Source organism: Trachinotus anak, unplaced genomic scaffold (assembly GCF_046630095.1).
Source record: "Trachinotus anak isolate AG129_WGS33_773 ecotype Australia unplaced genomic scaffold, CSIRO_AGI_Tana_v1 ptg000012l, whole genome shotgun sequence".
Taxonomy (NCBI): Eukaryota; Metazoa; Chordata; class Actinopteri; order Carangiformes; family Carangidae; genus Trachinotus; species Trachinotus anak.
Genome location: NW_027273863.1, coordinates 10,644,238 through 10,667,844, shown reverse-complemented (window position 1 = coordinate 10,667,844; position 23,607 = coordinate 10,644,238). Strand labels below are relative to the sequence as shown.

At 39.4% G+C, this 23,607-nt stretch overlaps 1 protein-coding gene across 1 annotated transcript in view; it reads left to right on the top strand.

Annotated features, from left to right (window-relative positions):
* The first annotated feature begins 505 nt into the window (after positions 1-505).
* clstn2a (calsyntenin 2a) overlaps positions 506-23,607 on the top strand; it is a 155,149-nt gene continuing 132,047 nt past the window's right edge. The window contains exon 1 of the mRNA XM_071491875.1: positions 506-693. Coding sequence (XP_071347976.1) covers positions 621-693 — 73 coding nt within the window. The 5' untranslated portion in view covers positions 506-620. The remainder of the gene's footprint in view (positions 694-23,607) is intronic.

The window sequence follows — 23,607 nt, the reverse complement described above, 5'->3', positions numbered from 1 at the left end:
AATAACTGGCAGCAGATTTTCGTTTACAGCAATCATTTCCTGAGGTGTCAAAATCAACCCTCTCCCCTTTTATAACACCAAACTACCACCACATTCACTCTGATCTCAGCGAGATCCCCTCCCTACACCCGCTTCTGCCCATCACTTGCTCCTTTCCTCTTATCACGTCAAGCTTGCCAAGTGAAGCTAGGGTATGCCCGAAAATGATGCTTTTATTTTTCAATATAAAAGTGTACAATTTGTCAAGCTTGGGGTAAACGTGTTTCGGAGCACCCGTACAAACAAAAACATATATTTAAAAGTAATTGTTTTTCACCGTGTTTAAATGCAGCCTGTTTTCGGCACTTTTATTTGGTATTGTTCAACATTAAAAGTCGATTCTTTTTTTTATTTTGAAAACTCTTACCGGAAATAAAATGTTATTGACGCTAAATTAACGTAACTCTCTGCATATAGCTCCCTCTCTCTCTCTTCGCTGGCAATACTCAGTGGCTGTCTCTCGACCTACAGACAACCCCTCGCCTGCCCGGCCAGCTGAGAAGCTCCCCGCACCGGAGAGGTGATCCAGGATTTGAGAGGAGCAGAGGACGGGAGGACATCACCCACGAAGCTCGACCACCATGCAGACACTCGGGGTCCCTTTTTTCCTGTTTTGGCTTATCTGGGGCCACTCCTGCGCTCTCGGCGGAAAAGGTAGGCACATAAAAAAAAAGATTGGAGGAAAAAAAAAAAAAAAAAAAAATCAACTTGGCTTCGTAATGGTTGTCTGCTTCTTCGCCTTTGAGTTGCACAAGTTGGCAAAGACAGCGCTAACGCTCCGTGCGATAACTTCGCAGCCTTTTGTGTATTTATTTTTCAAGTTTTGCTGAATATTGGAGAAATTGATATCTGTTTTTTTTTTTTTTTTTTCCAGTGGGAACAATTTACTAAGTGGTTCACGCAATGGCAGACAGGGCAATTAACGGGACAGGTGTTCAGTTTGGTGGGAAGTTACAGCTTTGTTTCAACCATGGGTACTTTTACTGTGAAAGGGCTGCAATGAAGGATTGTTTCCATTACTTTCCATAAATCAGTTAATTGGTTAAGCTATGACAAAAAATAGTGAAAAAAAAAACATCCATTGCACACTGTATATTAAATTCATATATTACATAAAAAAGAAAAGCAGCAAATCCCCACTAATGAGAAAAACTAAGACATCTTTGGTAATTAAGCTTGAAAAATTAATTACTACAATTAATTGAATTTTTTTATTTTTTGTTTTGTCTATCGTTTAATCGGTTAACTGACCAATCATTTCAACTCTGATTGCAGACATAGCCTTACTAACCACACTTAAACTTACTTAACATGCTGAGAATTCACACACGAACTGTGTTTTTGTCAGCCTTAGAGGGCTCACTGGGAAACTCTTCTCCACATAATGTTATGCCTCAGAGGAAGCCTTACATGCCCCACTTACTTTTGAAATGATTAGCATCATAAACACGACATTTATTGGGGTTATTAGCAGTTTCCTTGCTGGTCATGATTGGCTGCTTGGCCAGTGATCTGCAGATGAATTCTGTCTATGATAATCGATTAGTGCTTGGGGAGGGCAGCCATGGTCAGGGCGTTGTATTCAATCATATCCTCGCCCTGTGATACTCTTACATCTCTCTCTCTCTCTCTCTCCCTCTCTCTCACACACACAAACACAGCACAGACTCGTGTTGCCTGTGAAGGGCAGTGGTGGTTTACAGTGGTATTAATTGGGTCTCTTGAGTCAGAGTGCTGGGCTGACTGGATGTCTGCACTATACCAAACATTATCATTATTTTCCCTGTTTTTATAAGACCTCCGCATGGCCAGTAGCAAGGCCAACTACGTTTAGATTAACTCTAGTTTTCTCTAGAGACTTTAATGACTCATTCAATTTTCAAAGGTGAATGTGATGTGTGAACTCAGCTGTATTTGTGATATACGTGTGTGTATGTATGTATGTATATGTATATGTATATATATATATATATATATATATATATATATATATATATATATATATATATATATATATATATATATATATATATATATATATATATTTCATGAAAATGAAAAGATCAAGGCCTCTGTGCTGGCTGGATGTTTCCTTGCTGCATTAGAGAGACGCGGAGAGGGAGTTATCTGTGTGTGTAGATTTTGTATTTACAAGCTCCTTGAGCTTAGCAGAATACTGTATATACATGAGACAAAGGCTTGCTGATGAATGCCTTTACATAAGAAGTTGAGAAATAGACCAGAGCAGATGAATGCCAAAGAACACAGACTGAGAGGATTTGAGGGGCGCTGAATGAGTGAGAATGGGAGAAAAAAAGAATCGAAAACAAGATCAGATTTATGGGTGTCTTTTCAACAGAGCCGTCTAGCTGCATTATCCTAGCCGGAACATAAATCGCGAGAGCGATGTGGAACGCAGAAGCATAACTCAGGTTTTCCTCTTCTGTGCAATGACTGGTGAAACAATGTCTGGCAGGAACTACTCTGCCCATCCTGACGTTGTTTTCCTCTTTACTGTCATTCATGCCCTTTCTATTCTTTTTCTTTCTTCTGCTTTCTCACTTGTGTGTTTCTCCCTGTCTCTCTCTCTTTCTTCTTTTGACTCTGCATCACTCTTTGCTGCTCCGCTCTGTTGAGCTGATGGCATTCAGAGGGCAAATGTCACAGAGAGAGAGAAGTGTTTCGTCATTCTGCTTCTCACTTCTTTTTCCAAGCCTGAACAACCATCAGTCTGATCAGAGCCGCTGTTCGCTTTCTCTCCATAGCCATGGATTCAATTCCAAAGTTTTATGGTCTTAAGTAAGATGTATAAATGGTGAGGCAGTCTTCTTTCTGTCTTACTTTGCCTTTTGTCATCTGGGGAGTGTCACAGTCTCACTCTATCCTGGGTGCCTCTATTACTGAGCCTCTCCTCAGTTATGTTCTGTCCGTTTACTGTAGCCTGCCCAGATTTTCTCTGTCTCTTACCCCTGCTCTGGCTTTCCCTCACCTCTGCCCTTCTGCTCAATTTTTGTTTTCTAATGGCTTGCAAAAGAGAAGATATTGTAAGATATGTGAAAAAACAAAACAAAAAAAACACAACTTGTGTGCATGAGTTGTGATGGTAGGCAATTGTATTGAAAAACACTGATTACCCTTGTGCTTTGTACTGACATTTATATGTGTGTGGAGGAATGTCAAGTCACTGTGTTGCTGGAAGTATATGCAAATGAAGGCAGATATGCAAATGGCTGTCCTAATTTGGATGTTAATTACTCAGTACGGCTAATTATAATATGTCTGATGAGGCGTAAGGTGGAGGAGAGGAGTGAAATGGAAGGGCTGCCATAGTATGATGTATGTGTGGTGATGATAGAATGACGTGTGTGTGTGTGTGTGTGTGTGTGTGTATGATGGAGAGAGAGGTGTTTGTGTTTAGGGCTGCGTCTGCGCCACTATAACACCAGCTGGTCCAATGGCCCCAGTGGGGCTTTCTGGTCAGCACTGCTCAATGTGTGGTGGATAAACATTGCATGCAGCGCTGACTTCTGAGAGGCACTCACTCTCTTCCCCCTGTTCTCTGACTAATGCATGCACACACACATTTACACACTTGAATACTTTAAAACTATCTGAGCAAACACTTTTTTATTTCTTAATAAAGACATGCACATATTTTCCCCTTGATGCTTTGCCAGGTGGCCGGTTGTTGGTAAATGAGTGACATGGTGCTGTAGAGGAGACAGAGAGAGTGAGAGAGGAGAAACGGTAATGGGAGAGGAAAGACGCAAAAAAGGAGACCTAGTTTTTAAACCTTATAGGATTTATATAATGTGCATGTGGATTCTCTATAATAATTTCATTATAACCTTTTACATTCTTTTTTTTATTTCTTATTTTTTCATGATTTTCCTCTCCATATGCTTTAGGAACATAAATGTATGAGACATCCACAGAGTTAGAAACACAGAGAGGGGGACAGAAAGATTTCCCAAACCATGACCCTACAACATCAAAAGACTGGTTGCCTGCATGGGTTAGTCAGTCCCATTTTAAAGCCGGATTTAACCCCATTCACTCCTCTCTTTAAAGATCCAGACTTGAACCTACCGTACTGCTGGCAGACTCATTGGAGCCACCCCGATGGATATCAAGCATGTTTGATATTTAGGATTTTAAGTCGGAATGGTTACATTTGTGATTACGTTAGTCCTGGCGCAGCTAATGGTGTTGCTAAGCAATGGTAAACAATGTAGCCCTTTATGCTAACATTAGCTAGCATACTACTGTTGACAGATATCGAAATTGGCAGGTAAAATCTCACCTCTATTTCTCGCTAAAAAATAGCCAACCTGTGTCGACACTGTCTCATCAAATATATTCTCAGATTTGTTTACACTTCTGCTTTTGTTTTTTGTCACTGCATACAGATGCAGTAAATGGTTGCACCTGAAACTGCATTTTTGTTTACATCTGCTTCCCCGTGAGATCACATGAAATGAGATCATGTGAGGAGGTGCATTGCCCCCGATTGCTCCCTCTGGCAGGATAATGTTAATAATATCCTGTGGAGTATGATGTGCTATTGTTTTCAAATCTTGCAGTGTGTGCATGTTTGAGATTATCATGAAGATAATCTGCTCAGTTTTTCCTTATGTATGTGACCCAACCCGATTTCAAGATGGGTTAGGATTTTAAAACTCCTGTAGTCTGAGCCTGGCTCAAGAATATATCAGTCTTATGGCCCTGGGGCCGTCACAATCAGGGTGCCAGGGGAAGCATTACTTAATTCATTGCATTCTTTGTGGTTGTACAGACTGTCAGAGAAGTGATTGATCAAACAAGAAAAAGTAGATTTGCTACTTTTGTAGAGACAGTCAATAACAATTGAATTGTATTGTTAGATATTTACCAGCCACGATAACGTGTGGTCGTATTTGTTTTCACCTTCTGAGTGTGTGTCGGTGTGTGCGTGCCATCATGGCAAAATGTGGTCCTGGAGACACCTACTGTAGTGGGAACTACTACAGCAATGCTGTTGAGAACTTTGGCAGCTGTTTATGTCCGTTTGTAGGTGGGCAGATTTTGTCAGCGTCACGAAAGTTGTGTAGTTGAGATCAAAATGAAGGCTGAGTTTCGAAGATGGGTGTGGTCCAACCCATGAATACTGAGTACTTGTGTATTAATGTAGTAATGATTACTCATGGGTCAGAATGTTAAAATGTTGATGGGCGTTGCGGCTGGTGTAATCCTATCGTAAGATGGTCTCTAGTTTAATATCAGGGGTGCAGAGGACCAGAATAAAAACTGCAAAGACTATTTATGAATCCTGTGATATATAAGTCATTTGTTTGTGTCTGTGAGACTGAGCATCCTATGTTTAATAACAAGGCTTCATTTATGAAAGATTCTTTAGTTTTGTGCTTGTGGCCCAAGGAAACATTAAACAAGTTACAGCAAATCGATCCTGATGATAAATCAGTGGCCTCCATTGATTTTCTTCAATCTTAATTATATGAATGTCGCTCCAATATATATGTATATAATTTTATTAATTTCATCAGCTTCTCTTAAAGATCTTTCTTAATTTCAAGTAAAATCAAATATCTTTTTTACCAAAGAGGCCCTGTGATTCAGTTGTTTAGATTTAGCATGTTTGCCCTCACTGACATTAAAGTAACAGCACAGAAAAATAACCTTAGCATTGGCAGCAAGTGCAGATCCCAGGGCAAATAAGGATGAGGTTTAATGCCTCTGAACTTCTTTAAAGGTTTTGTGTTCGTGGAAAATCTTCTCCTAAAGTGAAGTATTTTTGTAGTCTTCAGATGTGCATGCCACTAATATTTAAAATGGCTTCTTCTCAGTCAGAGTTTGGTTGAATGGAACAATGTTCAACGGCAACTTACAGACTGAACTGAGGCACTGTGCTTCAACTGTGTCCCATGAGCTGGTGTCATTGAAGTGTTATCAGTTGTCTCTATGCACACAGGCCTAGCAATCCTTTATTAAACAATAGACCACAGTCTGTTGTGACTCGTGATAAAGCCTCAAGTTATGAAGACATGCACCACTGCGCGCTGTTTTAATTATAATTCCAATACAAACTTATTAGCCTGCTGTGTATTTGTACACCTAATAAAATGTGTTAACATTGTAGTGTGTGTTCGGTTCCAACCAAATATAATATGGGAAACAGACACAGAAAAACACACAGAAAAACACACACACACAAAGCTCTTTTCATGTTACCCCCGAACTAGATTGAGTCATCTCCTTCATCTCCCTTTCAAGTTGTCCTGTGTGGGTCTCTTGTATAGTCACTCCAAAGCCTGACTATACGCTTTGAAATGGCTTTTATATTTGATTTTTTTATTGCTTCTGATTCCCTCCCGTAGAAACCATGAAAGAGCCATGTATTTTCCATCGTGAGATATGATTCTGGAGATGTTTTACAACCACAGGTTTGGGTGAATATTGGAGAGGTGGGATACAAAGTGAAACTACATAGTGTATCATCACAGGTACTGTGCCAAAGGAAATTCTTCTAAGTCTTCTAATACTTTCCCCACAAGGTGACTCAGTGTGAAACTGAAAAAGAAATAATTTTTAAGACAACAAAAGAATACCTTGAGAGGAGACTGAACATAACCATGTGTGGACGTGTGTATGTGTGTGTGCAAAAGAGACAATAAAGACAGAGCTTGTGTGGTGTGGAGTCATGTCTGTGTGGTATAGAGGGTATTTATCTGTATTTAACCACTCATTTGTAGCTATATGTTATTTTGTAAACAGTATATGCACTTTACAGAGACCCTCCCATGAATTTAATGCATTTCCCATTAAGGTTGTGTGATATGGACTATACATCATACCTCTGTGTTTTCAGGTATATATAAGTGGGCTAAATGTTAAGTTGTAAGTCACATGTGAGATGTAAAAAGCACTTTTATTAACAGACTGTGATCAAAATGAAATGCAAAGACAGGGTTTTCTTCCCTGTTTGAAAATTACCCCCGAAAAAATGTAAATGAAGAATTACATAAAATAGGCCTATCAGAGAAAGCACCTTCAGTTGTTTTCAACAAAATCCAAATGATTCCCAATTAACTGAACAATTGTTTCTCATGTTACAAACCAGGTCTCTTTCCATATTAAGGGAGAACTTCTGAACAAGTGGGGCCACTTCTGCGGGCAGATGCAGAGGGAGAGTGGAGGCGGGGTGTGAGAGAGGAGGGATGTAAACATTGGCACAGCTTCAGGGAAGACATGGATTATGTAATGCAGCATCAAACATTATCAATATATCGTGCCTGTTTGTTTGTTTGTTTGCAAAAATTTCCAGGATCCAGGATTTTTTAAAATCACTGTCCTAAACATTATGAGATAAAAAAAATCAATTATGGTGCTGAGATCTCTGACTTTGTACAGTTTGGTGTAGATCCAGACAATAGTTTGGATCTCACAGGCATGTATGGGATTGTTTTCGATCTTGACTGAGTTCTAGTTAATGGTGTACCCTTGAAGGAACTATAACTGCGTATTTGTGGACGCAACCTTCCCTAAAGCCAATGTAGCTTGTGGCACACAATAACTAAGGCTTTAAGGACTGTGGCTGTTGGTAGTAGTTGTTGATTTGTTTAAATATGCTGAATTGTAATTTTATGGGCTATTGTTCCTTGGACGTTAAAACTAAGATAGCTCATATATGCTAGTGGGAGTGGTCACCTGTTGCCATAGCAACAGTAAATATTCAAGTATGGACTAAGGGGATGTGAATAGAGTTCAGAATCAAGTAATACTGTAATACAGATAAGACACATTGTATTTTAGTAGTTAGTAAACCTACAGAAAAGAATTAGTTTAATTAGTAATACTCACCATTGAAGTTATAGTAATATTTGGGTACATTTATGGATTTCTATAAAATATACTAGTCATAAGAGTTGTGGATCAGAGAATATCTTTTGATATATTAGAATTAATAAATCCTTTTTCATTTATTATATAAGCTGATTTTATGTTTATTGGAATTCTAGTTTATTAGTTTGATGATGATGGTTAATGATGCGTAAATGTAATTATTTAGAGAATGTATTATTATTTTGGGACACTGTGCTTTTGACGCAATACTTTGATTGTTGCCATTTGTGGTATCTTGTGCTAAGCCACATGAGTTGAGTCACACTATAGCATATCAGTAAAACCACTGAAGGCCAGACTAATCACTGTTAGTTTTCTTCTCAGAATAAAAGCGTCCTCCCTTTTCTTAGAATATGTTCATCCAGAGTCTGGTGTGATTTGTGGGTGCAACATCTGCAGGCATGTATACACTCATGCGTGGCTGCACAGTGGGGAGGGAAAATGAAAGCATGTTCTCAATAAGAAAGGTTTTAATTTTCATGTGTCATCACTCAGTAGAGTTATCTCTGTTTCTCTCTGTCTATCTCCCTGTTTCTTCTTCTACTCTCCCTCTATCATCCCACCTGTCTCTGTCTGTGTCATTGACTTTGCCTCGCTATTCTTTTCTCCCCCTGGCAGCAGAACATAAGATATGAGCTTTGGATGTGTGTGTGTGTGTGTGTGTCAGTGCCAATATCCCTGTTTCTCCTCTCAGATCACGTTCATATTTTCATCTTCTCCTTCCTTTGTAAAGCTGCATGTTTTGAGCCTCTCCTCACTTCAGAGAGTAAGTCTTCACCTCTGCCGTTGCCCTTCATATCAACAACAAGTCCTCCAACCTGAACAACCATGTTGGCTCTTTTTTTTTTTTTTTCCAACCCTCTGACACGACCCATAGGAGCGTCTCCTGAAATAGCTCCCCTACAGCAGCCAGCATACCAGACCATGGTTGTCATGGTTACAGTAATAAACACTGAAAATTACGTACCCATCATCGCCATGCTTACTATAATAATTGGTCACGGCTTGGTTAGGTTTAGACACTAAAACTACTTGTTTAGGAAAAGATTGTGATTTGGGTTAAAACAAGTAGACTTACTCCCTCAACATAAGATGACCTTTGTTGCCATGGTTATAGTAATAACAACGTGGTTAACTTTGTCGAACAGTCATGGATAATGGAAACAACATTAAAAGATGGTTTTACATGGGAACACCGCTCTCCTGTGTCATAATTACCTGCTGCACAGATGACCTAAGGGCTTGAGGACAGTCTCCTCCTCCTCTTTTGTCCTCCTCCTCTGCTCTCCATCCCCTGGCATTCTTTACTCAATCTCAGTGAAGTGATGTAGTTAAGTGTTAGTGTGTTCATTGCTCTGTCCAAATTGGTGTTTGACCGTGTGTGTGTGTGTGTGTGTGTGTGTGTGTGTGTGTGTGTGTGTGTGTGTGTGTGTGTGTGTGTGTGTGTATGTTGTTTGTTTGTGAGTATAATCCATTTTAGCAACTTATGTACGAAGCGGCCCACCTGAGACATCTCCTCATTAGGTGCTTCATGCTTCTTGGTCTTAGATTATATTTATAACGTGATGTTATGTTGTAGAGTAATGAATATTTGTATTACAGGGAGATTAAAAGTAGATTAGTTTTGTTGCATAAGAACAAAGCAAATATTTGCCAAAATCTTTTTGTCAAAACAACCTAGACAGAATTTGTATTTAACTCTGTTTCCATACTTTCCTAGTTTAATTTTCCCCTGAAAAATTATGACCTCTTTGATGGAGTAGCAAAGGAATACATTTTCTTTGATTAAAGTCTTGTCAGGCACAAAAACATGTGCCTGACATACTTAATGACTCCACACTGAAGTTGGCAAAGTTGTAAAGTTATAAAATAAATAATCATATGCTGTAATGAGAAATGGCCAGTATTTCTTTAGAAATATTCGTGTGTGGAGATGTTTGTTGTTAAATTAAAAATAATGGCCAGAGACTAGTGGGAATAAGAGAAACTGATTTATTTTGTTCTGTTCTTTCTAAAAAGCTGGATCCTTCTAAAAATTGTATTTAAGCACAAAAAGCACGCTTTCTTCATCTTCTTCCTTCATCTTTTGTGCGGTGTGTTCTTTCTTTTGTTCTGCTCACCCTGCCCTTGCTATTCAGTTGCCATTATATATGAAATATAAAGGCACATGAAAAAGCACTTTCATTTTGTTGCAGAAGTCTAAATACAAATACAGACTGAACACAGTAACTGTCATGTCTAAGAACAAGTGTCTTTTTCATATAAAAAATACACACATTATACTCCCAGAATCATGCTTACTGTATTTGTGTACTTAGTAATGAGCAGATCAGACCCTGCTGTTGTTTAACACCTGCATAAATATTGACTTTTCCGAGTCACCAGTTACTATAACAGGAAGCTTTCTCCAGAGACTTAATGACCTCATTTGTGTTATCCACAGTTTTTTTTTCATACTTTCAAAGTTTATGCTACCAGTCAGAAGTTTTAGAACACCTCATTTTTTCCAGTTTTTTAAAATTTCAGCAGTTTAAGTCCAGTAAAAAACCTTAACTGGTACGAAGGTCACCAAAAACAGAAAAATCAGTGCAATCAGTTGCGACAGGTGCCCCAGCTTTTGTTGATGACTTACAAACTGTGCTACTACACCCTCTGTTGTAGAGCAATACTTTGCTGGAGGAAGTAGTACTGTAAGTCGGAATGATGAGAAAAAGACAAGTTACAAATGAAGGCAGACTGGTTGGTCAGGGGTTCGTCCCACAACAAGATAATGACCCAAAACGTTAGAAGGAAAGAACCACGATGGAAGATGAGCACAGTCTCCAGACTTAAACCCAACGGAGCTGGACTGGATGAACCGAACAGAAGGTGAGAGCAAAGCAAACCACAAGTTCTTCAACAGTGTGTTTGGCTGCTGGACGAATCAATAATTCAGATTAAAATTAGGATTTGAGATTCCATGATTTAACGCTTTAATTTCAGAAACACTGAGCCATCAACACTAAATTTCAGTAATTACTGGAAAAATGGAGGTGTTCTCAATCTTTTGACCAGTGGTGTAATTTCTTGTGTGTGTGTGTACCAAGCTGGTGTGTACACATGCAAGATGAACTGTGGGCATAGGACTTATGAGGCCATTTACACTGTATTCCCATGAAGCAAGTACATGCGACAGTGAGTCACCTAGAACACGGCCTGTTTCCCTGATCCATAAATTTGGATGTGTCATAACAGAACCGCTATTTCTGTTTTGTAATTTACTCCCCCGCGTCTCCTTTGTGTTTTTCATTTGCACTGTTCTTGATGTATGGTCTCTTGTTACCCTCAGAGTCATTTGCTCCTCCTCCTCCATACATTCTTCCTATATGCTCATCCGACCTTTCAACCAAAACTCGACTGTTGAGTTCATCTTGCTGTTAGCTCTTGTCTAAGCTGTTTAACTCACACTTACACACAAACACCTGCTTCCTGTGCTTTCTACACCGTCTCTCTTTCTGTTATTTTCCCTGAGGAATGAGCAGGTTTTTACCACCCACCAGTCTTGTGTCAGCACAACGACATTTCCCATCAAGTCCATGTCACAACAGATGAGTTTTAATTTTTACTTACTCTGGAGTAATGACATTTTCTGTTTATTTTATTCATAGTCCACAGCTTTGGCTATTACAACTCTGTTCTCTGTCAGCAAAAAATCCTATTAATCTTTCTGCAGGTTCAGCATTGTTTTTGCGCAGCCTGATAATGGTGCTTACAAGGGTTTTTCAGGCTCATTATCGTTAATCGATTGATATTTGTCATCTCAGACTCAAAATGAAACATCTCTTTTATCAGCGAGAGCTTGGCTAAGACTAATGTATAAAATCTCACACCACTTTACATGTGTATACATATGTGACAATAACCTCCTTTATCTGACGTGATATTTGCTCCTATAAGGTGATGATGAAGGACTGAGAAGAGGGTGTTGCTGTTGTCAGCAGACAGTGTTCACACTTTGTGTTGTGAGGGTATGCAGTATGTGTTTGTGTGTGTGTGTGTTTGTTAAAGTTGAACTCTATTCATGAACACATAATTGGTCTGTACACTCACAGCGATTTCTTGTAATGTTCCTTCACATGGATCAAATATGATTCTCTCTCGTCCTCTAAGGACTCTCTCTCCCTCTTTCTGTCTTCTTTTCAGTATTAATTGAATTAGGTTCTGTTTTTTTTGTTTGTTTTTTTTTTTTTTACAAAAAAAGCAAATAAATAACCATAAATTCAAACATATCTCCCTCCTCTGTCTTTGCCTGTCTCTCCCTTAAACACAATCAGTTCTCTTTTATAAGACGGAGGCAGCAGATGAATACATTTGTGTTATGTTTTTGTGAGACAGTAAAATGAGTCCCTCTCTGTGCTAAATACATTTCTATGTGTTGTTTTTTTCAAGAGACAAAGGCAGTCAGTTCAAAGAAATGACTGTCTTCCAAACAAAAAGCCAAGCAAGAAGACATATCTAAAGTAAGGACGTCCTCTTCCGTCTATACCTGTCACAATTAACCCACGACTGAACTGTTAAATTTCTATTAAAATGCCAAGGCTTTGTGTATAGATTGCTCACCCCACATATCTCAGTGGCGCATTTCCCCTGTAATTATAGTCAATTTTCTTCAAAAGCAGACAATAACTTTATTGTACTGAGTTGAAAAGACAGCGCCACCACACTGACACATCAGAGTGGAGTGCAAAAATTACTTTTGACGGTTGAAAACAAGGAAATGCTTGAAACAGTCAGCCTCTTTGCTGTGGCAACATACTCTTCATATCCTTCTGAGACTAAATAAGTTACTTCACCAGAACACTATACTCAGAAATGTGCTTTTCTCTTCCAGATTATTGGATGAGTAAATTCAACTCTATGGGCAATAAAAACTTTACAGCTTTCATTTTACCATTTATGCGATCCACTGGCAACATCGACTGTACTGCTGAAATATGTTGTACATTTATAAAGCAATGGGTCGAATATGAGCACATTGCAATGATAAATGTGTCCTTTATAAGCCTGTTACACTGTGCTGAATATCAGTTATTATTCACCTTTTATGCTTCGATTGGTGGTGTTTTGAACCTATGATTACACTTCATTACATGTCACAGGAAATAGGTTTTTTTCTAACTAAATACCTATTTGTAAAGGAAATCCAGATCCTCAGAGACAGTTGTGTGGAGAGAGATGAGGGGTGGAGGGGAGGTCATGATCACAGACGAAAACCAGAATGAAAGTGTGTGGAAGTGAATAAGACAGCACTGATTCACAGTGCTGCTGTATTGGTTTGGGATGTTTTAGTATTAAAACGCATCATAAATCCCCTCCCCTCCCCTCTTTGCTCCCTGTGTGACCGCTCGACCATTATACTTTATTTAAAGTAATTGGCCAGAAAATAGTTCCGAGTTGTCATCAGGAAGGAAAGTGCTCCTGTTAGCAGCTCCAAGCTTGCAAGCAAGGGATGTAATGGCTATTTGCCCTTAATGGACATGAGTGTGTTGTTTCCCTGCCTCCTTCATATCGTCTCTCCCACAGCTGTCCTTTCCCCCATGGTCCTCGCACTACCTTCCTCCTTTCTTACCTCATGCACAATTAAATACACACACACACACACACACACACACACACACACACACACACACACACACACACACACACACACACACACACACACACACACAGCTGTAATAAGGCTGCTGTCCTCCTCAGTAATAGGGATCAGCTGTGAGTAGGGTGGTCCAAGATGGCAGCTCCACAAGGGACCAGACAGATGCTTGTAGATGAGACAAATCAGGGAGAAGATGTCCAGCTTACTTGTCTTGTTAACCCCTGACCTTTGTCTCTCTTTCCGACTGTAACTGTAGGATTGCTCACACTGGAAGCAACATGGCTGAGGCATTATAAAATATTAAAGGGCTACACTGTTTACCTCTCAAGGTGCTGTTTGCCTCTCAAGCATCATTTCTTTATTTAGACAGTAGCCCGGAGGAGCAAAGTGAAGGGGGGAACAACGGTAATTGCTTGGGAAGTCGTGACAGCAATTCACCATCTTGGATTTTCCTAGCTCTTATTGGCATTCCGAGTGTCATTATATTCAGCAAACTCTTCTTGTAGTTCTGTGTTACTTTGAGAAATGAAATGATTTGAAGAAATACCAGCCGGTGATGCTACCCTATTTGTTATTGCAGAATATGTAAGTCATCCCAGTTGTCAGATATTGATTTTATGAGAAAAATGATGATAAACCATGTTTTCTTTCCCACCATGATCCCTATGGTAGATTATAACAAACTGCTGAGAGTTATATGGCTTGACTTGGTATTAGATTCAGAAAATGCCCTCCACAGTTTTCTAACTTATGACACTGTGGAAGTATAACCATAATGCTCCAAATTTATCAAATTCCCCCTCGTAGCAACCTTAGCACCCACATTTTTTATGCCGAGGGATGATGTAGAAAACAAATACCATGAAGAAAACACTGGCAATTCTATGTCTTTCCTGCCTCAGAATTAAAGTTCATCTGAAAAACCAGCGTGAAGTGTTGAGTTGTGTTCATTCATTAGATGTACAGAGCCAAATGAATATGGTTCGTCATACTATGTCATGGCTTTAACATTGCAGCCCACATATTTTGCCATCAAATTCTCTGGGAGCTCACTTACTACCCACATGCACAGTCATCTTGGTGAAATAGTGAAATATCATCAGGTTGAACCAAGGCTTTCCACAAGGACATGGAGTAGCCAGCCAGCGAGGGGGGGGTCCGGATCTATCCCCTCCAGAGAAAACTTAAAAGCCCAAATTTGGTGGCCAGTGGCACATCCTAATACCACTGTTCCATTATATACACTGATCCTAATTATTGCACATTTTAATGAGCCATTGCCTGGTTAACATGTAGTGAATTATTGTAATTAGAATTAGGCTTCTTGTGCATGTCATCCCACACAACTACATTTTCCTCACATGACATAGGCCTGTTTCTTTGACAACATTGTGTGTGTTTGCAATGTGTCTCAGAGATGGCTCTGCTGTAAAAAGCACAATGTCAATAAACATAATTCAACGCTTTATGTCCATTCATAAACATCTGTGTGGCATGTATAGAAAATACTTTCAGTGGGCTTTCTAATTCCTTTTAATGCTCACTGCACAATCGTCAAGTTGCTGCCATTGGTGCTGTCTTATGTATCCCATCTAATGAGGTTGTCTTCTGTCAGTGCAATCAATGCAATTCTTAATGTGTTTTGTAGTCAATTATTTATTTTATTTTTGTCAAACACTAAAGATGATACTGTCTACTCGGCAGGACACAACCTCTCTGAGTTCGCTCACGCACAGTCATATAGAGCATGTGGGGGTGGGACAGAAAGGTTTCTCTATCGTCACGTTTGCATTGTTCTGAAGCGGTGTCTAGTGGTTGTAAGTTCATCAAAATTATTTGATTAGAATCAAAAATGAATGTAATAAAGTAGCCTGCCAGACTTAAATGAGTAATCTGTTGTTTGGCCAGCAGCCGGTGCTTACGGAAAGCTGTGACTGTTATTATACTGTCTGTGCTATGCACGCACAAATCACCTTCAGTGTCCTTCTGTGTATTGAACCCCCAGCTTTGGTGACTGCATCACTTGAAGTTGAAAGAGGAGATAGGGGACAGAGTTACATTGGAAAAATACAAAATAGAGAGAAAAGAATCAGACTGGGTGGAAAGAGGAGGGCTAGAGAAGAGACAATGTGGAGAGGGCACAGAGGAGACGCGAGATGTTACAGGGGAAGAGAGGGGCAGAGATAAGGAAAAGAATGAAAAAACGAGAACATCATGACAGAAAAAGAAGGAAGATAAAGAGAGAGAGGCTGCATAGTGTGGTGATGTTTGCCATTGCCACTCATTGTTTGGCGGCACGGATGGTCTGCGGTCGGCAGCAAGCCCCAGAGCGATTCATCATGATTATGAGGTGGTGGGCAGGTAATGTCACAGCAGGCAGGGCTGGGCAGTGGGCATACCCAAGGTGGAGGCTGCCGCTATTTCGGGGCATCTGTCTTTGCCAGACAGGATCTAGTTGGTCACATCAGCTTGTGTTGTGTCTCTTCTGTGCCCTCTGGATGTCTTTCTCTTTTTATATTTCCTTTTTTTAATATTGGACTTGAAAATATCTACTTTGTGGGTAGTTCTGATTGTTCTGCAGGGCCACATGACGTGTTGCTTTTATATTTATGAATTGATGGCGTAGTTCAGCTTCTCTATGTTCATGTTTTTGGTTATTTTTACTCCCCACTCCTGTCTACCGTGTCACACAAATCTTCGGTGACTCATTAAAGATGTTTTAAAATGTCAAATGTCACTTTCTGTCTCCCTCTGTTTAGCTCTCACCTCCTTCTCTCTCTCACTTTCTCCGCCCTCTCACCCTTTTCTTGTGATCCTTTATCTCTGCCCTTCTTGTGTCTCTGCCTTCTGTGGCATTTGCTGTCATTTCTAACTTTGATCATTTACATCTCTTTTATTTCTTTCTTCACTGTTCTCAGTCAGCCACCTCTCACTCCTCCTAAAAACAGCTCACACTGTGTTGTGATGGAGCCTTGTGCGTGTTTGTCCAAATGTCAACAGTTTTGTACATAAACCTGATGTTTTCATGTGTGTATAAAATAAATAAATAAATAAATAAAATAAGTTGTGGATGGGCGTTTTCTGGTGCAGTCAAACACAGGCATGCACACAGATATACACACATCATTTAATGTCATGTGCACTTCCTGTACACCAAGTCTCTACTGCACAGCGTGGTGGTAGGGAAGTCTAAATGATTAATGATCACCTCTGTGGTGTGTCTGCCAAAGCTGCAGCTAAAACCAGTGTCATTCTCCCCTACTGCTGTCACTCCATGAATATTGTATAGATTGTAGACTTATGGACGTGCTTGCCTCAAAAAGGAAGTCCAAATCTGTCCATTCCCCACCACTTATCTGATGTCTCTGTACTAAAAGTAAGGCTCTAAAACATTTTATAGTGCTCCCCTTTACCTTAACCCTTTTCCTTACTTTCAATTTATGTACTTGAATATTAGCTCAAGCTATATCCAGTTCACGAAAGCTGCTGTGAAAAATTCTTCCTTGAAAAATCCTTTAGTGAAGTCTCACTTTTGTCAAATTTTCTGTAAAAAAAAAAAAAAAAAAAAAAAAAAAAAAAATTAGATTTCAAACCTTAACTTAGATAACACCTGGTGACATCATCAGACTTGCTCTGAAAGCTCATGGCAGAGTTTTCCCCAGGTGATTGGTAAACTGAACTTCATGTGTAATCAGTGGGATGCCGCTTTTAGATCAGTTACTTATAAAGATTTCACAGTACTCAACACATTGTTGCCTGATGAACAATTTTTAAAGATGCAATGCACAGACTGGTGAAAAAGACATGCAAATTACTACTTCACATTGACAGTATTTCTGAAATCATATGCCTAAACTGCGTGGTAGCGTCAAAGGCATCATCTACTATAATCAGTAAGTTGACAGTCTATATTACCGAAAAGTATTAGGGTGTTAACCTGCTGCTGTGTGCCCTTAGGTGCTCTGGAATATGATTACCCATCTACAGTTGTCATTGTTGTACATTGTCAGCACTAACGTTGTGAGGCAGCTGGACTTCTTGCAAGTGAGAATCCATCTCCGGGCTCCAAGCTATTTGCCTGTGGCCAAGTCACAGTGTTTCATACCAATCAGCTTCCTGTGATGGAGGAACTGCTAACAGCTACGGGTGTGTCTTAGGTGTGACGGCAGAGAGAAGTGATTCTTAACAAGGTGCCTCCTAAAGAGGTTAGTGTAGATGCTGCTATAGCATCAGTGATGTCAGGACTGCAGAGTATTTCTTCATTGGCAGACGAGCAAAGAATGGCAGTGAAGGATTTTTCGCTCTTCTCCTGACTGGCTTTGGCAAGAGTTTGATTTACTGGCCCCGCTGATAGTGAGAAAAATAGGAAGGATGCAGAATCTGTTTGGTTGAAGCTAGCACATGATAGATGGTGATAGACAGATGGTTCACCCGATCACCTGCCAAGTGTTTTTTGAAAGCGCTGGTTTCGAACAAAGCCTTCCCATATGGTCCTTTGTAACAACAAACTATCTGGTGTGTCAGGTTATGTCAGCACAATCTCGGAAGCAAACAGAGCAAAACATCCTTACCGCCGCCAAGTAGGTCTGTGTCTGTTGTTGTTTATTTGTAAGCAGGATTACGCACTGAACTGATTTACACTGAACTTGGTGCAGGGCCAGGAAAAACCCATTAAACTTTGGTCACCACCTGGTTAAAGGGGCAGATCTGGTAATTTTTTATCACTTTCCTCTGATAAGGCATTTTTCAGCACTTGCGTCTATTCCTAAGAAAATAATGTATGGATCTTTTAGAAGCATTTGAGTATTCAGGAGTGCTTACATCAGTATTTCAACATGCAAGTAATAAAATTACACAATAGCAATAGAAGTTGTGACACAGCAGTGAAACACTTAATTGAATTGAATTAATGAATTATACAATTCACACAGCTGTAGAGGTGTGTGAATTGTATAATTCATTAATGATGTCATTATTTCATACCAACAGCTAATAAACCCATAGAACTGTTTTCCAATAGACAATAAATAAAGCTATAGTACCTTTTAGCTAGCTTTTAGCTAGAGATTAAAACACAGGATTGTTTGGCTTTGGTAAAGCTGTGCGCTCTACTGAGTGCCATGCCAGATATTATGCACAAATAGCGCTATGGTTACGTATGTCTGTGTTGTGTGAACCTTTGCTTTCTGTTTTGCAAAATTTCCTCGAATTTTCTTCTCTTTCAAACTAATGGTGTTCACTCTAAGCTGCTTCCGTTTTAATTGCTTTACTGATACACATAACAAAACACCATCAACACCTCCTCACCCCGCCCTATACTTTCATCAACACCTCCAGTGTGCTCCCTTGCATACACCTCTGGAGAAGTCTCAAGCTAATGGATAACTCTGGGAAACATCCATCCTCAATGTACACCAAACGTCTGAACTCGAGGTGAGAGTGATGTATGACAAATTGTTCTCATGAACACTAATGTCGCAGTCAGGCTTTGGGTTTTGCCCTTGAAAATGATTAAGTGGCCTAGTTAGAGCCTACATTATATGTAACTTGTGAAAAGTTTTATTTATTTCTGGAACTAGGTTGTCTGTGATGTTATTTATAGCATCTTAGTTTCTTCAGAGAGTTTCCTACAGTATTTTTAATGTCTCCCTGTTTTGGTAAACAGGACTTTTCCTAGTGTTTGTAGTATAGTCCTGCAGGGTTTTGGACAGTTTTTGTGGAGGGTCGAGCCAAACCATTAGTGGATTGTTGAGGCTGATAGTGAGCGGTACTTATCAAAAAAAAAAAAAAAAAAATCATATCAATGGCAATATTAGTTTTTTTTAAAAACATATACACAACATACAAACATTTTGATTAGAATTTGTTGAATTTGGTTATTAAAGAACAATGACCAACATTTTACACTTGACAAATAAACTTGACAGTGAACAAACTCTGTATTGGCACTGTTTCTAAAATCCCCTTAAACTGCCGTTTATTCTGACTAATTGGCTGCCATGCAGGCTGATGCATCTGCGATAGGATAAAATTGCCTGAGTTATTGACCTTGCCAATATATTAACAGGGCTCTTGTAGAGGAGGAAGTGATATTTATTTATCTTATGTGTTTATGTAAAAAAAATAAATAATGGGTCTCAAATATTTATTTCAGCATGGTCAGGACCTAATGTGAACGCTCTAGTTTATTTGAGCGTGACCCTCCTCTGTCATCATCAGTGCTCTAGCTTGTAAAATGTTATAAAATGCTAAAAAACAGGATTCGTGACTTGATGTGTTGGGCCCTGCAATGAAGCCAGGGTTAACGGATAGTGTTTAAGCCAAATTATGACTAATTTAATTTAAATGCTTTCAGAAATCCTCCGTAGACTTCCAATTCACCACTTCAGAGTATCTGGAAGTCGGCCACAGTCTTCTCTTCGAGCTAAGACCATGAAAAGGCCTAAGCTGATCAGAGTTTTTAATAGATGAAGCACATTTGCCTTAAGTGTCTAAACATTGATTAGCTATTCATCGTGCTTCACCCCTGTTTAGGCTTCAAACACCAAGCTGCATTTCACTGATGCAAAACAGTGTGAGGGAGAGCAAGTGAAGCTGTGGTAAAAACTGAAACAACTTTGAAGTCATAATTTGAGCAGATGCTGAATTAAAAACATTGTCACACCACTGTTATTATTTCCATAAACACAGTTTTAAAAAATGCAGAGTCCCTTCTTTCACTGATAATGGCATCATTTCATTTCAAATGTTTAATGGGCTATTTGGGCATGGGAGTTGTTATGGAGCATTGAAAGGAAGCAGCTGCGATTACCTCGATCACAGTCATTTCACCGAACAATATCAGACTGTTTTCCCTGAGAGTGTCTGCTCAACAAGAAGCATTAATGGAACCTGTTTCCCCTAAAGCTCGGTTGAAGGGGGTGACAGCTTTCAGATAAACAGCTCGCAATCACTTAAACATTGTTCTCTCCTACACCTCTCTCTCCTCCAATGCTGCTACATCCTGCTCAAGCTCTGACCTGGGAGAGTCACAAATGATGCAGTTTGGCCCCAAACACTAGCTACCACGAGAGGCAGTGCTATTCTTCGACAAAGGTATCTGCAAATATTGCAGGGTTTCACAGTCACACTCACAGCTACAACACCCAGACTGTGCAAACTGTGCACATATACATGCACACATATTTAAGCAGAAAAAGACAGACTGGTGACAGCAAGAGGCAGGCCAGCAGGTGGTAGGAAGACAGACAGCAGCAAACTCTGAGGGAGGGAAGGGCAGCCAACATCCAACTTTCAAACAGTCAGAAGGACAGAGAAACACACAGATAAAAAGTTGCTCACAACAGCAAACACACACAGAAACACACTACAAGGAAAACTGTCCCCATTAGAGAGATGTTGATGCAGTAATTTCATTCAGTGGACAAGTATAATGAAAAATAAAATCACATACTGCTTACTGTTTGTGGGAGATGGACATTAATCCTGATTCCCTTTTTGATCCAATACCAAATGAAAAGGTGGCAATCTTTCTTATGTTTTCTGCCAAAAAGTGTGAAAGCTGTTGATTAAACAAAATGCGAAAGAACAGCTTTCAAAATCAACATGGTCTGTTTTTGATAGGGCTGGGCAAATAACCGAAAAAGTATCAAAATCGACATTTACAACCTCTCACCGACTTAATCTTGCTCATGTTGATTAATTTGGTTAATGTTCTCTCCAATGCGTGCCTTCACAAAGTGTCCTCTAAAAAAAAAAAAAATACCCCCTCTCATTCAGTTGAGTGCCTCCACCTCGTCCAACTAACTGTGTTCACTCAGTGTTAAGCTGGTGATATATTTGTTGATAATGAGTTTTTGAGACCCTAAAACAGGGAGTTTTGGAAACACTGCTGGTCCCATTTAGTTTGAAAAGTCCGGGGTTGTGCTGTAGTCTGGACAGGCAGAAACTGACACTGGCCTCGCCTCCTGACTGGGGCTTATCAGTCACAACTTCCAGACAGTGGTGAATGCAACATGGATAGTGACCAAAGGTAACACCACCAATTTGTTTAGAGAGAGACCAATAAGCGACATGTAATCATTCATTAATTGTAATTGAATTAAAAGTTTGAAATAATCATGATATTGATTTGAAGTCATAGGTTTATGATTTCTTTTTTTTATATCCAACAGAAAAATAATAACAGGCTTATTGATAATAGTTTTAACCACAAACATGGCCTATCGTGGAATATTATATTTATTTACTTTCTATTTTAACATAAACTATTTTCTAGTCAAATTGGATCCCACCATGGAGTGTAGTGTGTCAGCCCCCCCCCCGGTTTTTGGGTTGCCCTTGTCAGCTGTGGTAGCATCCATGATGGATGGGGCTGCTCGTGTTTCTGGGGGCAGTGTTGTCGTTTTTAAGAGTTTCTGTTCTCTCTGGCCTGGATTTCATTGATTTCCAGTTTGTTAGTCTGGCAAATGAAACTAATTTGCATTGGAGACTTAATGAAATAAAAATACAGGTAGTGAAGAATTCTGGGGAAAAAACACTACGCACGACCCAGGTGGTTTTATAATATGCTAAGGTTAATACAAGAGCGGTTGTCTTAACAGGAAGCCCTCGGGGTTTCTCACCTCTCGCTGTCTTTTTATCTTATTCTGCCACGTGTTCTTCCTCTGCTCTGACACAAGATAAGAGTAAAATGCATTATTGGACAACTGAGTGATTTCTGATTTGATTTCACTTCCTGGAAGAAGGAGACGACCAAAACAGCCTGGGAGAGAAAAAGAAATAATCCTTCACTCCCACTCCTTATTTCTCTCCCTTCTCCCTAAACTCCTATCTTCTCCCCTTTGTCTCTCTTTGTTCCTTCATCCTGAACAACCCTGTGGCTGAATAGTGGTGGTGGGTTGGATTTCTGTGATGAATAACTTTATGTTGTAGAATCCAGATGCTCTGTTTTACACCACTCATTGTTCAAGTTATATATTCTGAAAAGTTAAACTAAAATCTTCCTTTTATGTCTCACTGGGCTACAACTGTCTATGTGCTATGTAAACTCAGTGTATTATTAATCTGTTTAATCACATTTTGTAATGAGATAAATGTAAATGTGATCATTTTTACACCTGTTAGGAAACTCTAAAGAAAGTGTTTACAACTGACATGATTCAGTAAAACAGTAAATTATTATTTTAGCTTGAGCTTTTCTTTTAAATATGCCTCAAAACTTTAGAGGTTAGATGATTTTCTTCAGTCTTCTAAGAATATATGAATTAATTAATTCCTTACTCGTGTATATGCTCATCCATGTTGCATGACAGTATGTTTCTATTCTTGCTCAAGAGGTGAAGGAGACCAGCCTTTTGTTTTCCACTTGCTGTCACATTTACAAACGTTTTACATTTGTGATTATTTTTTTGGCATTTAAGTGTTTTTCTGTCTCCAGTGGGATTGAAGTGAGGAGAGGCAGGAATATGGGAGTCGAGGGAGGTCCAAGCTAAATTTTAACACAGGATTACATGGTTATAGAATTTCATGTTTGATGGGAAAAGGACAAAGATTTTTCTCCATCATCCTTGTATCCACTTTGTATTTACAACTTTGATTTCTGCCGCATTTATTGTTTTCTTTGTTTTGTTGTTTTGTATATATGTATATATTCTTTTCATTCGTGTGGAAATTGTATTGCAATTATCCCTTCAGTAGGAGATCATCTCAGAGCTAATGCTGTTAGACGGTATATGAGTTTCACTTGCCAGTACTTGCAAGAATGGTAAGCTGTGTGTGTGTGTGTGTGTGTGTGTGTGTGTGTGTGTGTGTTTGTTAATATGTGAGTGTCTGTGAGTGACACTGCGCAGTGCGTGCCCTTGTTAAAATGGGTAGTTGGAATTGTGAAAGGGCGAAATTGAAAAATCTCCATCTGTTTATGTGTGAAAGTGCATTTAGTGATGGAAATGAACCACAGTCCCTCACAGCTAACACTGTACTGAGAGACAGTTTTGTTGATGCATTGCAGCAGTTTTTTTCACAAAGACAGGTTT